General features: G+C 61.2%; 2 protein-coding genes across 3 annotated transcripts; both read right to left on the bottom strand.

Annotated features, from left to right (window-relative positions):
* Positions 1-262: 262 nt before the first annotated feature.
* ETV3 (ETS variant transcription factor 3) lies at positions 263-9,577 on the bottom strand. Of its 2 annotated transcripts, none has more exons than XM_075737015.1 (5): positions 9,394-9,577; positions 7,925-7,988; positions 6,731-6,968; positions 4,712-4,827; positions 263-2,175 (listed from the first exon to the last, which is right to left on the bottom strand). In XM_075737015.1, the coding sequence occupies exons 2-5, from the start codon at positions 7,968-7,970 to the stop codon at positions 992-994; spliced, it is 1,584 nt and encodes a 527-aa protein (XP_075593130.1). In that variant the 5' UTR covers positions 7,971-7,988; positions 9,394-9,577; the 3' UTR covers positions 263-991. The 2 variants fall into 2 exon arrangements, with proteins under 2 accessions (XP_075593130.1, XP_075593129.1); XM_075737014.1 differs by having other exon boundaries at positions 7,925-7,993; positions 9,400-9,575.
* Positions 9,578-10,822: 1,245 nt separating this feature from the next.
* On the bottom strand, positions 10,823-15,100 carry LOC142598415 (SLAM family member 8-like). Its single transcript, XM_075736935.1, has 6 exons — positions 14,990-15,100; positions 12,828-13,157; positions 11,812-12,096; positions 11,459-11,737; positions 11,002-11,079; positions 10,823-10,890 (listed from the first exon to the last, which is right to left on the bottom strand). The coding sequence occupies exons 1-6, from the start codon at positions 15,051-15,053 to the stop codon at positions 10,823-10,825; spliced, it is 1,104 nt and encodes a 367-aa protein (XP_075593050.1). The 5' UTR covers positions 15,054-15,100.
* Between the last annotated feature and the right edge of the window lie 413 nt (positions 15,101-15,513).

Here is a 15,513-nt window from a genome sequence, read left to right as displayed (position 1 = left end):
CGCATAAAGTGTACGCGTAGTTAAGGCATGAGTCAAAGTGATAGGGGAACCAAACAAAGGAAATAAGATTTAACAAAGCTCCTGTCATTCCTCCTCTATGAACTCACCACAATCATTTCAGTGTTAATCTTCCAATCACTCCCAACTCCACCCATACAATTAGGAGGAAAAAAAAAAAAAACCTAGGGTACATTTTAATGCGTATATTAAAGGCATTAGGTTATTTTTTTTTTTTCCCCACCCCACTCCCTTCCCTGAAAGGTTTTTTTTTTGTTGTTTTTTTTTTTTTTTTAATATTTTGCTCATGGCTTCTGCAGTATTTCAGAAAGGCGAAAAGGACGACTAACGTATCCTGAAGCGCTACCGAGATCCGCTCGCCGGGAACGCGGTTCCCTCTCCGGCGGCGTCCCCCGCCTCGCTGGCGCGCCGGTTGATTTTTTCCGAGTTGTGTCTTTCCGCGACCTTCCCCGCTCCACAGACAGTGCAATATTCCCTCGCCCCGTCCCCCAGCCCACCCACCCCCCCAAAATACAGCCAGCTTCCGAGGCTGACGCACGGCACGTCTCGAACGGGTAGGAAATCCTCTCCCACCGTTGCACCATAACAAAAAAAAAAAAGAAAAAAGAAAAAAAAGGGGGAACTAGATGAATTTGGAGATTCCTGCTTCTAGAAATACTAGAGCGTATACAAAATAGACCGTGTCTGGAGTTCCTCCGTCCCGGTGGAGGCCTCGACCCCGCTGGAGTTCGTGCAAGGTCTGAAGCTCGCGCACAAGAGCGACCGGCTTCCCTCGCCTCTCCTAAATCGGAGCAAGACAACCGCGTCTCACCTGCAATTCAACAATGAAAACAAAGAACACAAAAACCCTAGTCTCTAGAATTACCAAACCAGGCTAGCCCCAGCCCCCCGCCCGCCCCCCGCGCTCTGCAACCTTGCTACATAAATACACAGATGTTTTCAGCACAGCTGGACTGCGAGGCTCCCCCGGGCTTTAGGTGTCGGAGGCAGCCGTGGCCGTCACGGCTTTGGGACCCGCCGCGAGGTGCGGGCTGCCCAGCGCCCCGTTCCAGTGGACGCGGCCGTTCTGGCGTTCCTCGGGGACGTCCGCCTGCCGGTCACCGTTCCAGCGGCGCTTGAGACGCAGCTTCGGAGGCATCAGGGCGTCCTCTCTCTTCTCCTGAGAAGAAGATTCTCCGGCAGCCTCTCGGGATGACTTCTCCCCGCTGCTCTCCCCTTGCTCCTGGGCTTCTTCAGCCGAGAAACTGGCCTGGCTGGGCGCTGGTGGGGCTGGGTGCCACGACGGCGCGGCTGGTCTGGCAAACACAGGCCCTTTCTCCTCTTCCAGGCCGCCCGCCGCGCCGGAGCCTTCCTCCCTCTCGCTTTTGTCTTTTCCTTTCGCCGGCGGCTCTTCGGATTCTGCCTCCTTGTCCATCGCGGGCTCGACCTTGACCCTGGGAGGAGGAGTAGCTAGCTGGGGAGCCACCGGTTCCTCGGCGCTTTCCAGTCTCTCTCTGTTTTTCCGCCCCACGGGTGGAGGCTGCAGCTTGATGGGGAACTGGGGCTGCTCCTCGAGGGGCACTTGGCACTGTAGTGGTGGCACCATGAGCGGATAGCGGGGGAAAGTCCGCGGACTCAGGTGGTAGTTGAAGACGGAGCAAGCTTGCGAGTGCAGGTAGTGTTTCATTTCCTCGGGGTTAAAAGAGAAGCAGCTGCTACCTGTGAAGGGGCTGAGGCCCGGAGAGGGGCTGTAGGAGAACAGGGTGGGAGTCAGGGACAACGCAGGAGAGATCGGGACGTTCAGGACCCCGCCGCGCCCCGGCAGAGGGGACACGGCAAAGGGGCTGTGAGGATCCGGGTAGATCCCGGGTCTGGTGAAGAGAGGGAGCATGATATCGGGCTTGCGCTTCTGGTGGTTGACGCTACCAGCGCCCACGGCGTTGCGCGAGGCCATGAGATCCACGCCACGGCGCCAATCCGAGGAGCCGTCCTCCAGCTCCGGCATGTCCGGCTTCCTCTCGCCGCCGTCACCCAACGCTTCTGGGTTGGATGGGACCAGGGACCCACCGGAGAACCGACTGGGCTGGGCATCTTCGGTGGGAGAGTGGCTGTCCAGCGGTGGGAAATGGAAGCGGGACGAAGCCGTGGGGACAGGAGGAGCGCTCTGCGGCACAACACCTGGGACAGAGTGGGGGGGGGGAAAAGAGTACGGGAGAGAGTTAAGAGCGCGGTTGCTGAGGGAGTTAAATCACAGGCAAAGAGCTGCTTTTCGGGCTGTGCCCGCAGGCGTTTGGAAGAGCAACACAAAAAAACCCGCGCGCTATCAACAAGGCAACAGACGATTAGATGGGAGGTGCCTTTCCCATCTGCTCCCTTCCCCTGCGTAGCTTCAGTCTCCTCTGCCCACCTCAAAACCTCGCCACTGCTGGGGATGAATCTTCTCCTCTCTCCGCCCCGGCTGAGGTTTCGTGAACCTCCAGCGCCACTGAAGCAACTTCCACTTTCAGACGCCCTCCCCTGACCTCCTCGCTCTGGTTTAACCAGAAAACGTCTCGACGACGGTGCGTTAGGAGCACGGTTAAGCAATCGCGCTCTAACGCCACCGGCAGAAGCGCTGCTGGTAAACCTCAAGCTCTGGGGGCTGACTGAAAGTCACTGATTTGTGCTTTTCTGGGAAGACGTCTTCTCTCTGACGTTCCTGCCAGTAACGCTGCCAGCTCTCGCTGGCTCCTCTTCCACCGCCGTGCCTACGGAGCCGCCTTGTCTACGACCTACTCTTGCCGTAACAAGCCGTACGGAGGCAAATTCTTCCACCTGCTTTCTCACCTCCACAACACGCCCGTTGATTCTTCCTTCCCTTCAAAACTGCGTTGAGGGAGAGTCGAGAGAAGAAACCTGATTCCAGCGCCCCAAACAGGTTTGATATCCCAACCCCCATCCCAGCCAGAAGGAAAGAAAACAGGTTGTAATTAGACAAGTGCATTCCAGTTCTCCAAACTTCTTTTTTTAAATGCATGCCCCAGAGATAGGAGGGAGTGGCTGCAAACAGGGAAAAGGAACAGCAGTGAGCAATATTGAGCTGGAACTGCCCAGACTCGTTGCTGCAAGTAATTATAGATTTGCAGCGCAGCTTCGTACTACGTCTTACACCCCCGTGCTTTGGCTAAGGCCTCCTGGAGAATACATTTCCTTCTCCCCGCTGCCATGAAGGCAGCGTGTCCCACACAGGTGAAGCAGAACGCCTTTATGAATATTTCCATCCTCCCGACCCCGTTTCGGGGTTACTGTTTGCTTAGAAGACAATGCCTTGAAATCGCCTTCGTGTTTGCGCCCGGTTGGGGACTCCCCAGGGGCGGGGAGGGATGCAGGTCGCTTCGACTGCCAAGATCGACGAGCAGTCACCACCGTACGTAGGCACAGGCTACACGAGCACCGATGAGAAATACTCTTGCCCACACGTAACCTGTTTTTCTCAGCCGCCGGGGTTTCAGAGTCAACATTCAATCCCCACTTTCCCCTGCTCTCTCCCTGCTAGACAAATCTTCAAGGCTTCCCCTGGGGCACTCTTCAGGAGGTGAGAACTAAGTGCTGTGAGAAAGGCTGGTTCAGCCGCCTCTGTGTTCGCATTTTCTTTGCCGCGGAGAGTTTGCAGTCTCGGGCCTTGCTGTAATGACTTCCAGAAGGGTTTTGCTGCCTTTTATTATTTTTTTTTTTTTGATGGTCTCGATGGTCACTAATTTCACTGGTTGCGTGGTGGCTGTGCAGTTACAGAGGCGATCACTCCGGCTGTAGAAATCTAGCTACGGGGGCGGGGGGGGGACGACTTAACTCCAGCAAAAAAAGGTCTTGCAAACAAAGGACCCTCTTCCAGAGAAGCCACGGCAGTTCAGCCGACTCTGGGACAAACCCAGAGCGAACTCCCGCTCCTGGCGAGAGACTCAAAGGCCTTTTAGGACGAGAAGGGAACAATTACGTTCCGTTCCCAACCTCTTTTTTGTTATCCTGAATGTCAGCACGCCGTTCTGCCGCAGGGAGAATCGAGAAATACCTGTGATTTTAGTCAAACTCAGACGAGTTCCTACTCTTCTCTGGAAACTGCTCTGTGCTCGCTATTACGTTCCTCTGAAGTCTAGATGGAAGCTGGTCAGGAAAAGTTCCTTTTGATATGAAAGGAGCAGAACTGAAGCAAACAAGGGGCTTTTGCAGAAGCAGGGAGGAGAGCAAACTGCTGTTAAGCTGCGAACTCGCTGATAGCGCTGACATGCATGCCTCGCCGTGCGTCTCTAAGCTCCTTGTCGAGAAGGGTCACATTTATATGGCACCATAAACTTACGTTACGAGCATGTGAGCGAGGCAAGGTCCCTGCGACAGCTAAACCCCTCTTATCCCAAGGCCACCCGCGCCCCCCCGGCAGCAAAGCAAAGCCATAAAGAGAGTCCAACAAGCAAGCTCGAATAGGAAACCAAAATGCCTCCAGTCTGCCCCAAAGACAACCACAGATGCGTCTGCGACAAAACCCGAGGGAAAGAGCGCTCCAGATAAGGCTTTATCAGCGTCCAGACATTCCCACCGCAGCAGCGCTGATTGCTCCGGCACTCTTTCAAGCGGAGATGATTGATAGGGAATCCGCAGAGGCTGCGGGGTCGGGCCCGGCCCCGTTCCACACGCCAGGAGCGGGGATAGTTAAATGAAGCAGCCCCGGACTCGCACTCACCATTAGGCCGAATGTTAATGAACGGGTAGTTGGGCATCACCAGCTTGTTGAAGTTGAACTTGTAGGTAAATCTTTTGCCTTTTGTCTTGTGGAGAATCCTCTTGTTGTAATAGTATCTGTTAACGAAAGGGAGAGATCGATGAAAGCAGGTGGTGATCTGTTTTTAAAGGTCTCGTTTCTTTTAGCGCCATCAACATCCATCTACAAAAACGAAGCTGCCCAGAGAATTTACGTTATTAATACCAGAAAACATTAGTAGATCGGGAAGTTTCCAAATGACACCCACTCCTTTTACAACACACCTTTAGCAGCAGGTCTCAAATCATTTTACAGGTCATCGTGTTCCTTAGAACACGTGGGAAAAGGCGAGATCCTGAAGGGAAGCGAAAACTGAGCAACAGGCCAAGCCCGTACACGCTGTTGTCGCCTCTGTCCAAACTGGGACCAGTGCTATGGGCTGGGGGGCGGGTCTCGTACAAGCAACCCGCATGGCGCTGGCACTGCCCCCCCCATTCCGATCCACGCAAGCGCCCCGCAGCCAGCGAGACACGCACGGTCGCTCCGCGTGGGCCGTGACTGCCGGGGGACCGTTACAGAACCCAGGACACGAGGGGAAAAATCGAGGTGAGCCCGTGCCAAGACACAGAACCTGAAAGGGGGACAACGCGTACCTGGGCCGAACAAAACTCGGCGCAACGACGGAGCTGAGCAAAAGGGACCGAATTACCCAGATAATCCCCGCCGCAGCCTCCTCCCCGCTTACACCACCACCACTGTTTGTCCTCGGCCTCCTAATACTGGTGTACAAACAAAGGTGTTACACGTGGCTCATCGCCACCGTTCCCTGTAGTTAGGAGGTGGGTTAACAAACGCTGCCTGTTGCCACAGCGCGAACCAAACAAAACGGGGCCGGCTCCGAGCAGGAGGGAGGAAGGAGCCGAAGCGGCCGCCGATACCCGCAGCGTTCCTGACCCGCTGCTGTCACGCTCGGCATCGAGATGCCAAGACATGATCGGTGTTGGCAGGTGGAGGCTATTTTCCACTCCCATGCACCAATTACAGCCTCGGTACCATTCAATTTATTGTTTCCTTCCTGTTCCAGTACGAGACTCTTGTATTTGCTGCCTTGTTTGTCTTTGTCAGCTCCACCCAGGAGGTATCAGAGGGCGTAAGGCAGCGAAGTCCACGTTACAGACTGATAATGCCAGAACCTGTCAGGAAACCCGGCCACTCCTGCAGGTGACAGGCTTGAAATGGTGAAATGCTTCAGAGGGTCGTGCTAGTTTTCCACTATCTGACTGCGAAATATACGGCGATAACCCCCAAAAACCCCAACAAACGCTACGGAAAGAGTCTAAACGTAAGAGGGCAAAGTTGTACCGGAGGCTTCGGAGCTGTCAAGTGCGAAGTGAGGAACGTTCAGCCCCTGTCTTACACAAAGGGACGCTGGTGACCAGAAAATTCCTTAACAACACCCGAATTTGTGTCATCGGGGCTCGGGAAACAGCCTCAGTCTCGCCTTGGGACTGACACCAAACCTCTGTCTCGCACGGATTTAGCGCTAAAGAGGCAAATACAAATTATGTTAGAAAGGGGAGTTGCTTTCTCTGAAACGGTACCCTTGATGGTGTGATAATAGAGTAACACCTCTCGTTTCCTCCCACACCTTCATTGCTCAAGCCGGCAGCGCAATGGAAGCTGAGAAAAGAGACAGAAAAGCTCCCCGGAAGGAAGCCATCCTGATAATGACAACCTGAACCAGAGGTACAAATTTACACCGTGACGCGGAAGACGGCACAGTGAAGCAGGGACACCCTCCCCTGTCTCTAATCACGCCCAGGTACAGTCAGACCTACCCCAGGCATCTCAGTACTCAAAATTTGATACAAACCTCCCAGAAACGCAGGTGCCGCCGAACCAGGGACTGAGTATCTACAAATCAGTTACTCAAACGAAGCAGGGAAGGATGGAAGGAGGGTTTGTTACCAGCCCCTCACCTCCACGGACACTTCTGCTCACCTGAGAGCCCGGCTCAGCTTGTCGTAGTTCATCTGGGGTTTGCATTTCCTCCGACCCCACAGCCGGGCCACTTCGTCAGGGTCCTTGATGACGAACTCCCCGTACTCGCCCTGCTGCCAGGCGATGACATGGCGGAACTCCTCCTTCTGCAGCAGCTCCAGGATGAAATGCCATAACTGGATCTGTCGGGAGCCGGGGCTGGACTCAGTCTTGTAAGCCCACTCTGGGAAATGATAACCTTGGAAAGGGCCAAAAAGAGGGAAAAAAATAAAAATAATTCATTCGGACAGTGCCGGGAGCTCACAACTGCCAAGCTCTACTGCGTATTTATCGTGTTTTCTCCCGAGCGAGACCACAAAGCATCGCTGTGGAGCGGCGTGGAAGCGGAAAATCCCGGCTCTCCTACTCTAGGTGCTCGTTTTCCTACTCCTTTCAGCCCCCTCTCCTTGGAGAATCCCCAAACACCACCAAAAGATGGTAAAACCGAAAGGGATATAAGCGTGAGAAGCAGCGGAAAGGAGCCCAAGAGCTTTAGACAGCGCTACAATTTGGACTCCAGGTGGCTGAAATAAGGCAAATAAACCAGATTTGAGCATTTGGTGCGCTGATGTTGGGGGGGGGGGGGGGAGGAGGGCGGGCGAGGGCGGAGAGCTCTCGGCGACTCCAGCTCCCCCTTATTTCGGAGCGCGGCAGCCCACTCCAGCTTCAACTGCGCCGGCAGATGTTTCTGAGCGACTGCCAAGTTCGGCTTTCTCAGAATAGTTTCCCAGCACAACTGCTAACGCGAGGTGGTTTTTTTTTTTTTTTTGATTCCAAATCATCGTAGCCACAATTTCAGGCTCCGGCAGCGTGGAAGAAGTCTCATCACACTCCAACGCCACCCACACCACTATCGCTGCGACAGAGACAAAACCAGGCACGAGCTGTACCAGACCGGAGAGGATCCACCTTAGAGATCCCAAATCCTTACAAATAAAACATCTCCGGGAAGATTTATTTACATATTAAACCCGGTGCTCTTAAAAACTCGCTGGCAGCCCATCGAGCAGACGCCTGATCGATCCCTCACTCACACGCGGCTTTTGCCCACGTACGAGAGCTTTTGGGAGAGGTGGAATTAATCCCTCCTGAGCTCCTTTATCCTGGGAAAAGAATTTGTAACAGCTGAACAACTCAGCCTTTAGACTTCCTTACCTCCTCCTCCTTCTGGCTTATCCACAATGCTGCACCCTGCTTTCATTTTCTTCCCTCCTGCTGACTGCGAAACAGAAGGAAATCGGCATCAACGACATCCACACGCCATTATCGCGGACGGCACTTGGAATTTCTCCGGCGAGGCCACCTCGAGCCGTAACCCTGCCCGTCCCCAGAGACGCTACCGGGGATCTCCCCGCCCGGAATCATCCCCGCGTCCGTCTTTCCACCCCGTCGCAAAACAAAAAAAACAAAAAAAAAAAAAAGGAAAAAAAGCCGGCGTTTAATCCCTGCCTTGCCGTTAAAGCCCGCGAACGAAAAACGCGGCGGGGCCGTCAGACAGACAAAACAAGCCAAACACAGTTTGTCTTCTGTTACTAGACGGGTTCCGCTGCCAAAATACACAAGCTGCTGAGCTCGCCCAGATGTACCAGCGAGGGAAAAGGAGGAGGGGGGGGGGAAATAAAATCCCGGCTCCCGATCCCGGTCGGAGCAGGCACATCTGATTCCAATCGCTTTAGGTGGGCTCGGCTCGAAGCTAAACCTGCCAGCGCCTCGGAAACCGAGCGTTGAGATCCGCTCCCCCCCCTCCCCGCCAAGGGAAAAACGGGCTCCGGGGAGCAACAGCAGCGATGGCCGCTGGCTCCGGGGGCCCCCCCCCCCCCCTCACCCCACCCCGGTGGCCAGACGAATCCTCCACCCCCCGGGAGGAACCGTCCCCGCTCCGTTCCCGCCGGGCTTTCCTGCTTTCAAACGTTCAAAGTATGTAAATGGCTGCCAGGAGGAGACGAGGCGCCGCGGCGGCGGCCGCCGGGCCCGGGTTCCCGTTACAGCCTCGGCCGCCGCCTCTGCTCCCTGCCGCCGGCCTGCCCCAGCCTGCCCGCCGCTCCCTCCCCTGCCCCGGGCGGGGCAGCGACGGCACCGCCACCCCCCCTCCGCGGACGGGAGAGCCCCGGGAAGGGCCCGGGCCCGGGGCCGCCGCCTCCCCGTCGCCGCTAACCCCTCCTTCCCCCGCCGGGCCCCTCCCGGTTACCGGGTCCATATTCCCCACGGCAATCGGGAACCGTACGCCCACACCGGCCTCCTACGTACCGAGGCGCCTGGTTACCGGCGGGGTCCCTCGCTACGGTTCCCCGTACACCGTGCCCGCAGCCCCCCCCCCGCGTCCAGCGCACCCCGGTAACCGGGAGCTCCCCGTTTACCCCCCCCCCCCCGAGGCCTCTAACAGTCGCTCCCCCCCCCCCCGCCATCCCCAGCATCGCCGCCAAAGGCCTCCGGTAGCCGGACCCGCCGCGGCCTTCGCCTCACCGAGGGCCTCCCGGTTCCCGCCGCCCGGCTCCGGTAACCGGCCCCCCCTTCGCCAGCAGCCGGTTTCGCGACCCCCATCGCGATCGAGCCTGCACGTACGGGGCGGCCCCACCGCAGAAAACGGTGACGGCGACTCGGCCGCTCCCGGCACCGGGACCCACCTGCGGGGGGCGGCGCGGGCCGGGCCGGGCCGGGTCCGGCGGTTGAAGCGGGTGCGGTGGGGCGGCGGAGCGCGCCCGGGCCGCGGTGCCGATGCGGGGTACGCGCCTCTCGCCTCGCTGCTGCCGCCGCCGCTGCCTCCCCCGCACGGCCACCGGAACCGGAACCGCCGCCACCGCCCACACACTTCCGGGCACGCTCCCACGCGCTTCCGCTTCCGGCCCCGGATTGGCGGGAGCGCGCACGTACGGCCCCGCCTCCTCGCCCCACCCCCGGCGCTGCGACGGATGGCGGCGAGGGACAAACGGGGGTGGAAAGCGAAGGGCCCCGCGGGCGGCCCGGGATCCAGCTGTGCGGGGATCCAGCTGTGCGGGGACACTGCTCTATGGGGATCCAGCTGTGCGGGATCCAGCTGTGCGGGGACACTGCTCTATGGGGATCCAGCTGTGCGGGGATCCAGCTGTGTGGGGATCCAGCTGTGCGGGGACACTGCTCTATGGGGATCCAGCTGTGCGGGGATCCAGCTGTGCGGGGATCCAGCTGTGCGGGGACACTGCTCTATGGGGATCCAGCTGTGCGGGGACACTGCTCTATGGGGATCCAGCTGTGCGGGGATCCAGCTGTGCGGGGACACTGCTCTATGGGGATCCAGCTGTGCGGGGATCCAGCTGTGCGGAGATCCAGCTGTGCGGGGACACTGCTCTATGGGGATCCAGCTGTGCGGGGATCCAGCTGTGCAGGGATCCAGCTGTGTGGGGATCCTGCTCTATGGGGATCCAGCTGTGCAGGGATCCAGCCGTGCAGGATCCAGCTCTGGGGTGCAGGCAGCCGGAACGGGGGCACACTCCAGGAGAGGGCACCCTGTCCCTGACCCCTGAGAGCTGTGGGTGCTACTCCCCCCTCCGTGGGTGCTACTCCCCCCCCCGTGGGTGCTATTCCCCCCCCAGTGGGTGCTATCCCCCCCCCATGGGTGCTCTCCCTCTGGGTGCAGCTCCTGGGGGGGAGTGGGGGGGGGCTGCTTTGGGACAGGGCCCCATCCCAGTGCTGCCCCCAGCCCTGAGCGTCACCCCGTGTCCCCCCATCACCCAGAGCCCCCACCCCACTGCAGGGAGGGTGGCCCGGGACCCCCCCACCAGGGCGCAGAACCCCCACATGCCCCGGGGGGGGCTTTGACCCCCACAAACCCACCCACTCACCTTCACACACCTTTATTGGCATCACCAGTGAGCCAAGGGGGGGGGGGGTGTTGGCACCCCCCCCTCCAGCCCATCCCGCACCCCCCTTCCCCGCCAGGCTGCTCTTGGGTGTCCGTCCCGTCCCGTCCCCCCCGAGTCCTGCTCTGCTCCCCCAGCAGCGATGGGGGGGACACACGGAGCAGTGAGGGGGGGACACGGCAGGAGGAGACATCATGGGGGCCAGACGAGCGTTCCGTCACGCCACGGCGTCGTGCGGTGCCCGCTCCTGCCCGGTGTCGTGGGGGCTCGGTGCTCCCCGTCGTGCTGTTCCAGGGGACGAGGTCAGTGTGGGGACAGAGCCGGGTCCCTCCGGGATGGGGGGACAATGACGGAGGCTCCCCCCCCCCCCGCCGCCCCCGTCACCCCGGTACTCACCGGCTACGGTGGGCTCGGCGAACGTCTCGGCCCGGCTGCCTGCAGCTGGCTGTAGATGGTGGGGGGGGGGTGGTCCTGCTGCTCAGGGCCCGAAAATGGGGAGAAGAGGGAGATGACCCCCCCCCCGTGAGGTGCCAGCCAGGACGAGCCCCCCCCGGGGACATGGCGGCCTCTGGAAAATGTCCTTCGGTGTCCCCTCGCCTCCCCGTCCACCCCCGGTGAAGGATGAGGGGGTTCGGAGCCATGCCGGGGCGGTGGGGCTGGGGAAGGGGAGGTGCATGTGGGTGTCCCCCCCCCCACCCCTGGAGTGGGGCACCCTCGGGACCCTCGGCCAGTGGGGAGGGCGCGAAGCCAGAGCCCGACCCCGGCGTGAGCCAAATCTGGCTCTGGCATCGCCGTGCAACGGGCCAGGAGCCGAATTTGGCCCTGACCCCCTTCTCCCCCCCCTCAGCCTCACCTGCTCCGCCGCCCCCGGGGGGGTTCTCCTCGGCGTGACGTTCCGTGGCGGAGCTACCGGGAGAGGAGCGGTGGGGGGCTGAGCCGGGGGGGTGCCGGGGGGGGGCAGGCCGGGAAAGCCGCCCTGGTCCAGGCAGCGCAGGCAGGAGCGGGCAGGTAGAGCCCCTCACCTCCCTGGGCTGCTTCCTCCTCCTCCTCTTCGTCCACAGACAGATGCCGAGCGGGAACGCCGCGGGCAGCAGCGCCAGGCACACATGCCACTTCTGCCAGCCGCCCGTCTCTGCGGGGACGAACCGTGGTGGGTGCCGGGACCCCGTCCCCCAGCCGGGTGCTGTGGGTGGGGGGGGATTTTACCCCGGTGCCGGCACAGGGCGTCCGTTCGGATGGAGACGCCGCGTTCCTGGACGGGGTTTCGGGCCACGCAGGTGTAGCTGGAGTTGAGGGCGTCGATGGGCACGGCCAGGCACAGCGACCGGCCATCCTCACAGAGCTGTCCCCACCGCGTCCTGCCGGAGCTGCCGAGCTGCCAGGCGGCCTGGGCACCGCTGCCGGGCGGCACCCAGCACCGCAGGGTGATGTTGCACCCTTGGGTGGTGAGGGAGAGCTGCTGGTGCTGGATCTCCGGTACCGGCACCGGTTCTGTGTAAGGTGCAAATGAACCCTGTCACAGCACCCAGCCTGTCCGGGGACACCCGGGGACACTGCGGGACACCCTGGGGACACCCTGGGACACCCCTGGGGACACCTTGAGGACACTGCAGGACACCCTGGGGACACCTGGGTACACCCCTGGGACACCTGGGGACACTGTGGGACACTGTGGGACACCTGGGGACACCCCAGAGACACCATGGGACACCCCTGGGACACCGGGGGACACTGTGGGACACCCTGGGGATACCCTGGGGACACTGTGGGACATCTGAGGACACCTGTGGGACACCCTGAGGACATCCCGGGGGACACCCTTGGATACCGTGGGACACCTGGGGACACCCGTGGGACACCCTGGGACACTGTGGTACACCCCTGGGACACCCTGGGGACACCTGGGGACACCCGTGGGACACCCTGGGACACCTTCGGACACCCTGGGACACCCCTGGGACACCCTGGGACACCCTGGGGACACCCTGGGTCCCCCCGGGAGGGCGAGCTGGGCTGGAGGGGCAGCGAGAGGGTGCGGGAAGGGGACGCGCAGGTGGGGGTGGCTCGCCGTTAGTCATAAACCCAGGAAAATCCCCGCGCCAGGTGCTCAGCGGAGGAGCGATGTCTCTTCCCCTTCCCGGATGCCGATTAACTCCGGGTGCGGAAGGTTTTATCACTGCGGCTGCAGGTGACCCTGTCCCCACTGCTTCACAACCACACACCGTAGACGGTGAGGTGGAAGGACTGATCCTCCACCAGCGCCGGGTGCAGTTTAATCCGAGCCCCGTAGACCCCGCTGTCACCCCGCTCCAGCACCCCGATCCTCAGCGCCGTCTCGTTGACCATCTCCAGCCGGTCCTTGAACCGGTCCTTGGGATCTGGTCGCTCGAAGCTGCCGGGGCCGAATTCTGCTACTTGGATGGTGGTGCCGGTGCCGGATGAAAAGCTCCACTCGATCTTCTTCACCGTCTTGTTGGGGGGCAGAACCGGGGAGAGCAGCACTGACCCCCCCAGGACGCCGTTCACCTGCCGGGGCTGGGTGGCCGCGGTGCCTGGCCGGGATAGGGATGTTCTGGAGGATGGAACCCCCCCGACAGACACAACCCCCCCCCCAATTTGCTGTCCACAGCCCCCAGCCGAGGTACCCGTGGGCATCCGCCCGCTGGTGCCTTAGTCACGAGAGCGCGGTTCATGATTCGGTTCATCCTACGCCCATCGCCTCCCCTGCCAGCGTTCCCAGCCGGCGGGTACCACGCACGGTGCTGAGCATCCCCCGGGGCCGGCGGGGCCGCTGAGCGCTCGCGCTGCCTTCCCGACATCATCCCGTGCTGCCCCCAATGTCACCCCGCGTCACCCCCAAGTCTGAGGTTAAACCTTTGGGACACGTCCCCACGGGTTGCAGCGGGGACAGGGACCCTCCATCCAGGGCTGTGGACCAGCTCAGCGCTGAGCTTTTGGGGCTCAGCCCCCCCCCCCCCCCATTCCCGGGGTGACGGCGAGACGCTCCCAGCAGCAGAGCTGCCCGCGTCGGTGGACGCGGCTCCGAGATGCCGAACGGGTGCGAGAAGCCGACGCAACCTCCCGGGTTCGGGGGGTGTGTGTGTGTGTGGGGGATGACGGACGGTCGGCCACGTCCGCACGCTGCAGGGCCCATCCTGCACCCCCCCAGCTCGGGGGGGGACTGCTCGCTTCTTGTGCGCTTCCCGGCCGGCTCTGGCTTCTCACCCCGTTCTCCGCAGCCGCTTTGGTTTGCGAAGAGGAAGGTGAGGCGAGGGGAACCGCGCGGCCGGCTCGTAGCCGGCAAACCGCACGCACCCCGGAGTTGGGGGGGGGGGGGGGGGTGGGGGTGTGTGTTCATCGCCCCATCACGCGAACGCAGCCACCCCACACACCCCCCACCCGGTGCCCCGGTTCAGGGGACGCGTTTCCCCAGGGTTCATGGGGGTACCACGGCGTCGGGCCGTGCTGCGCTCGGCTCGGTAGCCGTACGCGGTGATGAGGAGCGAGACCGCGCCGCCGCCGTGTCCCAGCCATCCCCGGAGCACCCAGCCGGGTGGTGGTTAAATGCTGGCTGGCACCCAGCACCCAGCACCCAGCACCCAGCACCCAGCCCCTGCCCGCTCATCGCACCCATCGAGCGTTTTCCAGGTGCCCCCCACGGCTGCAGGATGAAATCCCCCTCCCCGGGGAAGCGGGTACGGCCGGAGCAGCCCGGGACCGAGCCACCCTTCGGCCTCCCTCTTCCTCCTCCTGGAAACACAGAGGAGAACAAAGAGGGGACATCCCCCGCTCCTCACCTTCCTCCGTAACTCGCCAAAATTAATTTGCCCTTTTCCTGCGCCCAGCAGCCGCCCCGGGGCGGGAGACGGAGCAAACAACCCCAAGCACCGGCCTCGGGGTCCCAGCGTCGCCGGGGACCCAAAACCTCTCGGGGGTTGCTTTATTCCGGTAGCGAAGCGAGGAGGGGAGGCTGAGCAACGTCCCGCATCGTTTCCCCCATCGACCGCCGACAAACAGCCCCGGCTCACCCCAGCTCACCCTCGCCGAGGAACCGCCGGCGCCCCGGTTCGTCATTCCCGTCTGCTTCGCAGAGGGAAATCCTGTTCTCCCCCCCCCTAAATATTTCACGTATTTTTCTAACCCCGCCGGGGCTAACGGCGTTGGGCTTTGCGAACTACGTTCGTTTTGCAACTGGAACCCAAAGCCGCGCTTCCCGGCTCTCTCCCACCGCGCGGTCGCTACGAAATGGAGGGTGCTAATAAATCAGGGGTGCTAATAAATGAGGGGTGCTAATAAATCAGGGATGCTAATAAATGGGGATCGCAAGCGATGCAACAACCGTGGTCCCCCCCCAGCACGGTGGCTGCCCTCCCCTCCTGCCTACCTGCCGCGACGAGGAGCAGGGCCAGCAGCCGGGGGACGCGGGGACGTGGGCGGCCGGGTGACATCCCCGTGGGTCAGACGCTACGAGCTCGAAGCCTTGCTCTCGGTTTTGTGTATCGATTTGGGTGGGAACATGCAAATCTGCTCGCAGACGGCAACGCACCTTCCCAGGGGAGTGGCGATGCGAGGGCATCGCGGGGACGTGATGGGGACATGATGGGGACATGATGGGGACACCATGGGGACATCGCTGACGGGTCGTGGCCTGGCTGTGGGTCGGGGTTGGCGGGATCTCCCCCTCCTGCTGCACCAAGGGTTTGGGGTTGATCCCCGAACCCCCCTGGGCTGCTCCCCGCTCCCCAGCCCTTGTTTTTCCCCTAGGAACCAAGTGCAATAAATAAAGAAAAGAGCCGGATGCTGCCTGCTGCTGCCTGCTGCTGCCTGCTGCTGGGTAAACAAGAACTGGGCTGGCTGCCTGCACGGAGCCCAGCGTCCCCGGGATGAGGACGAGCCCTTGGTCCCCAC

The sequence above is a fragment of the Balearica regulorum genome, chromosome 28 (genome assembly GCF_011004875.1).
Source record: "Balearica regulorum gibbericeps isolate bBalReg1 chromosome 28, bBalReg1.pri, whole genome shotgun sequence".
NCBI classification, from domain to species: domain Eukaryota; kingdom Metazoa; phylum Chordata; class Aves; order Gruiformes; family Gruidae; genus Balearica; species Balearica regulorum.
Note: the sequence above shows the minus strand (reverse complement) of the source record. Positions and strands in the feature narration are given on the sequence as shown.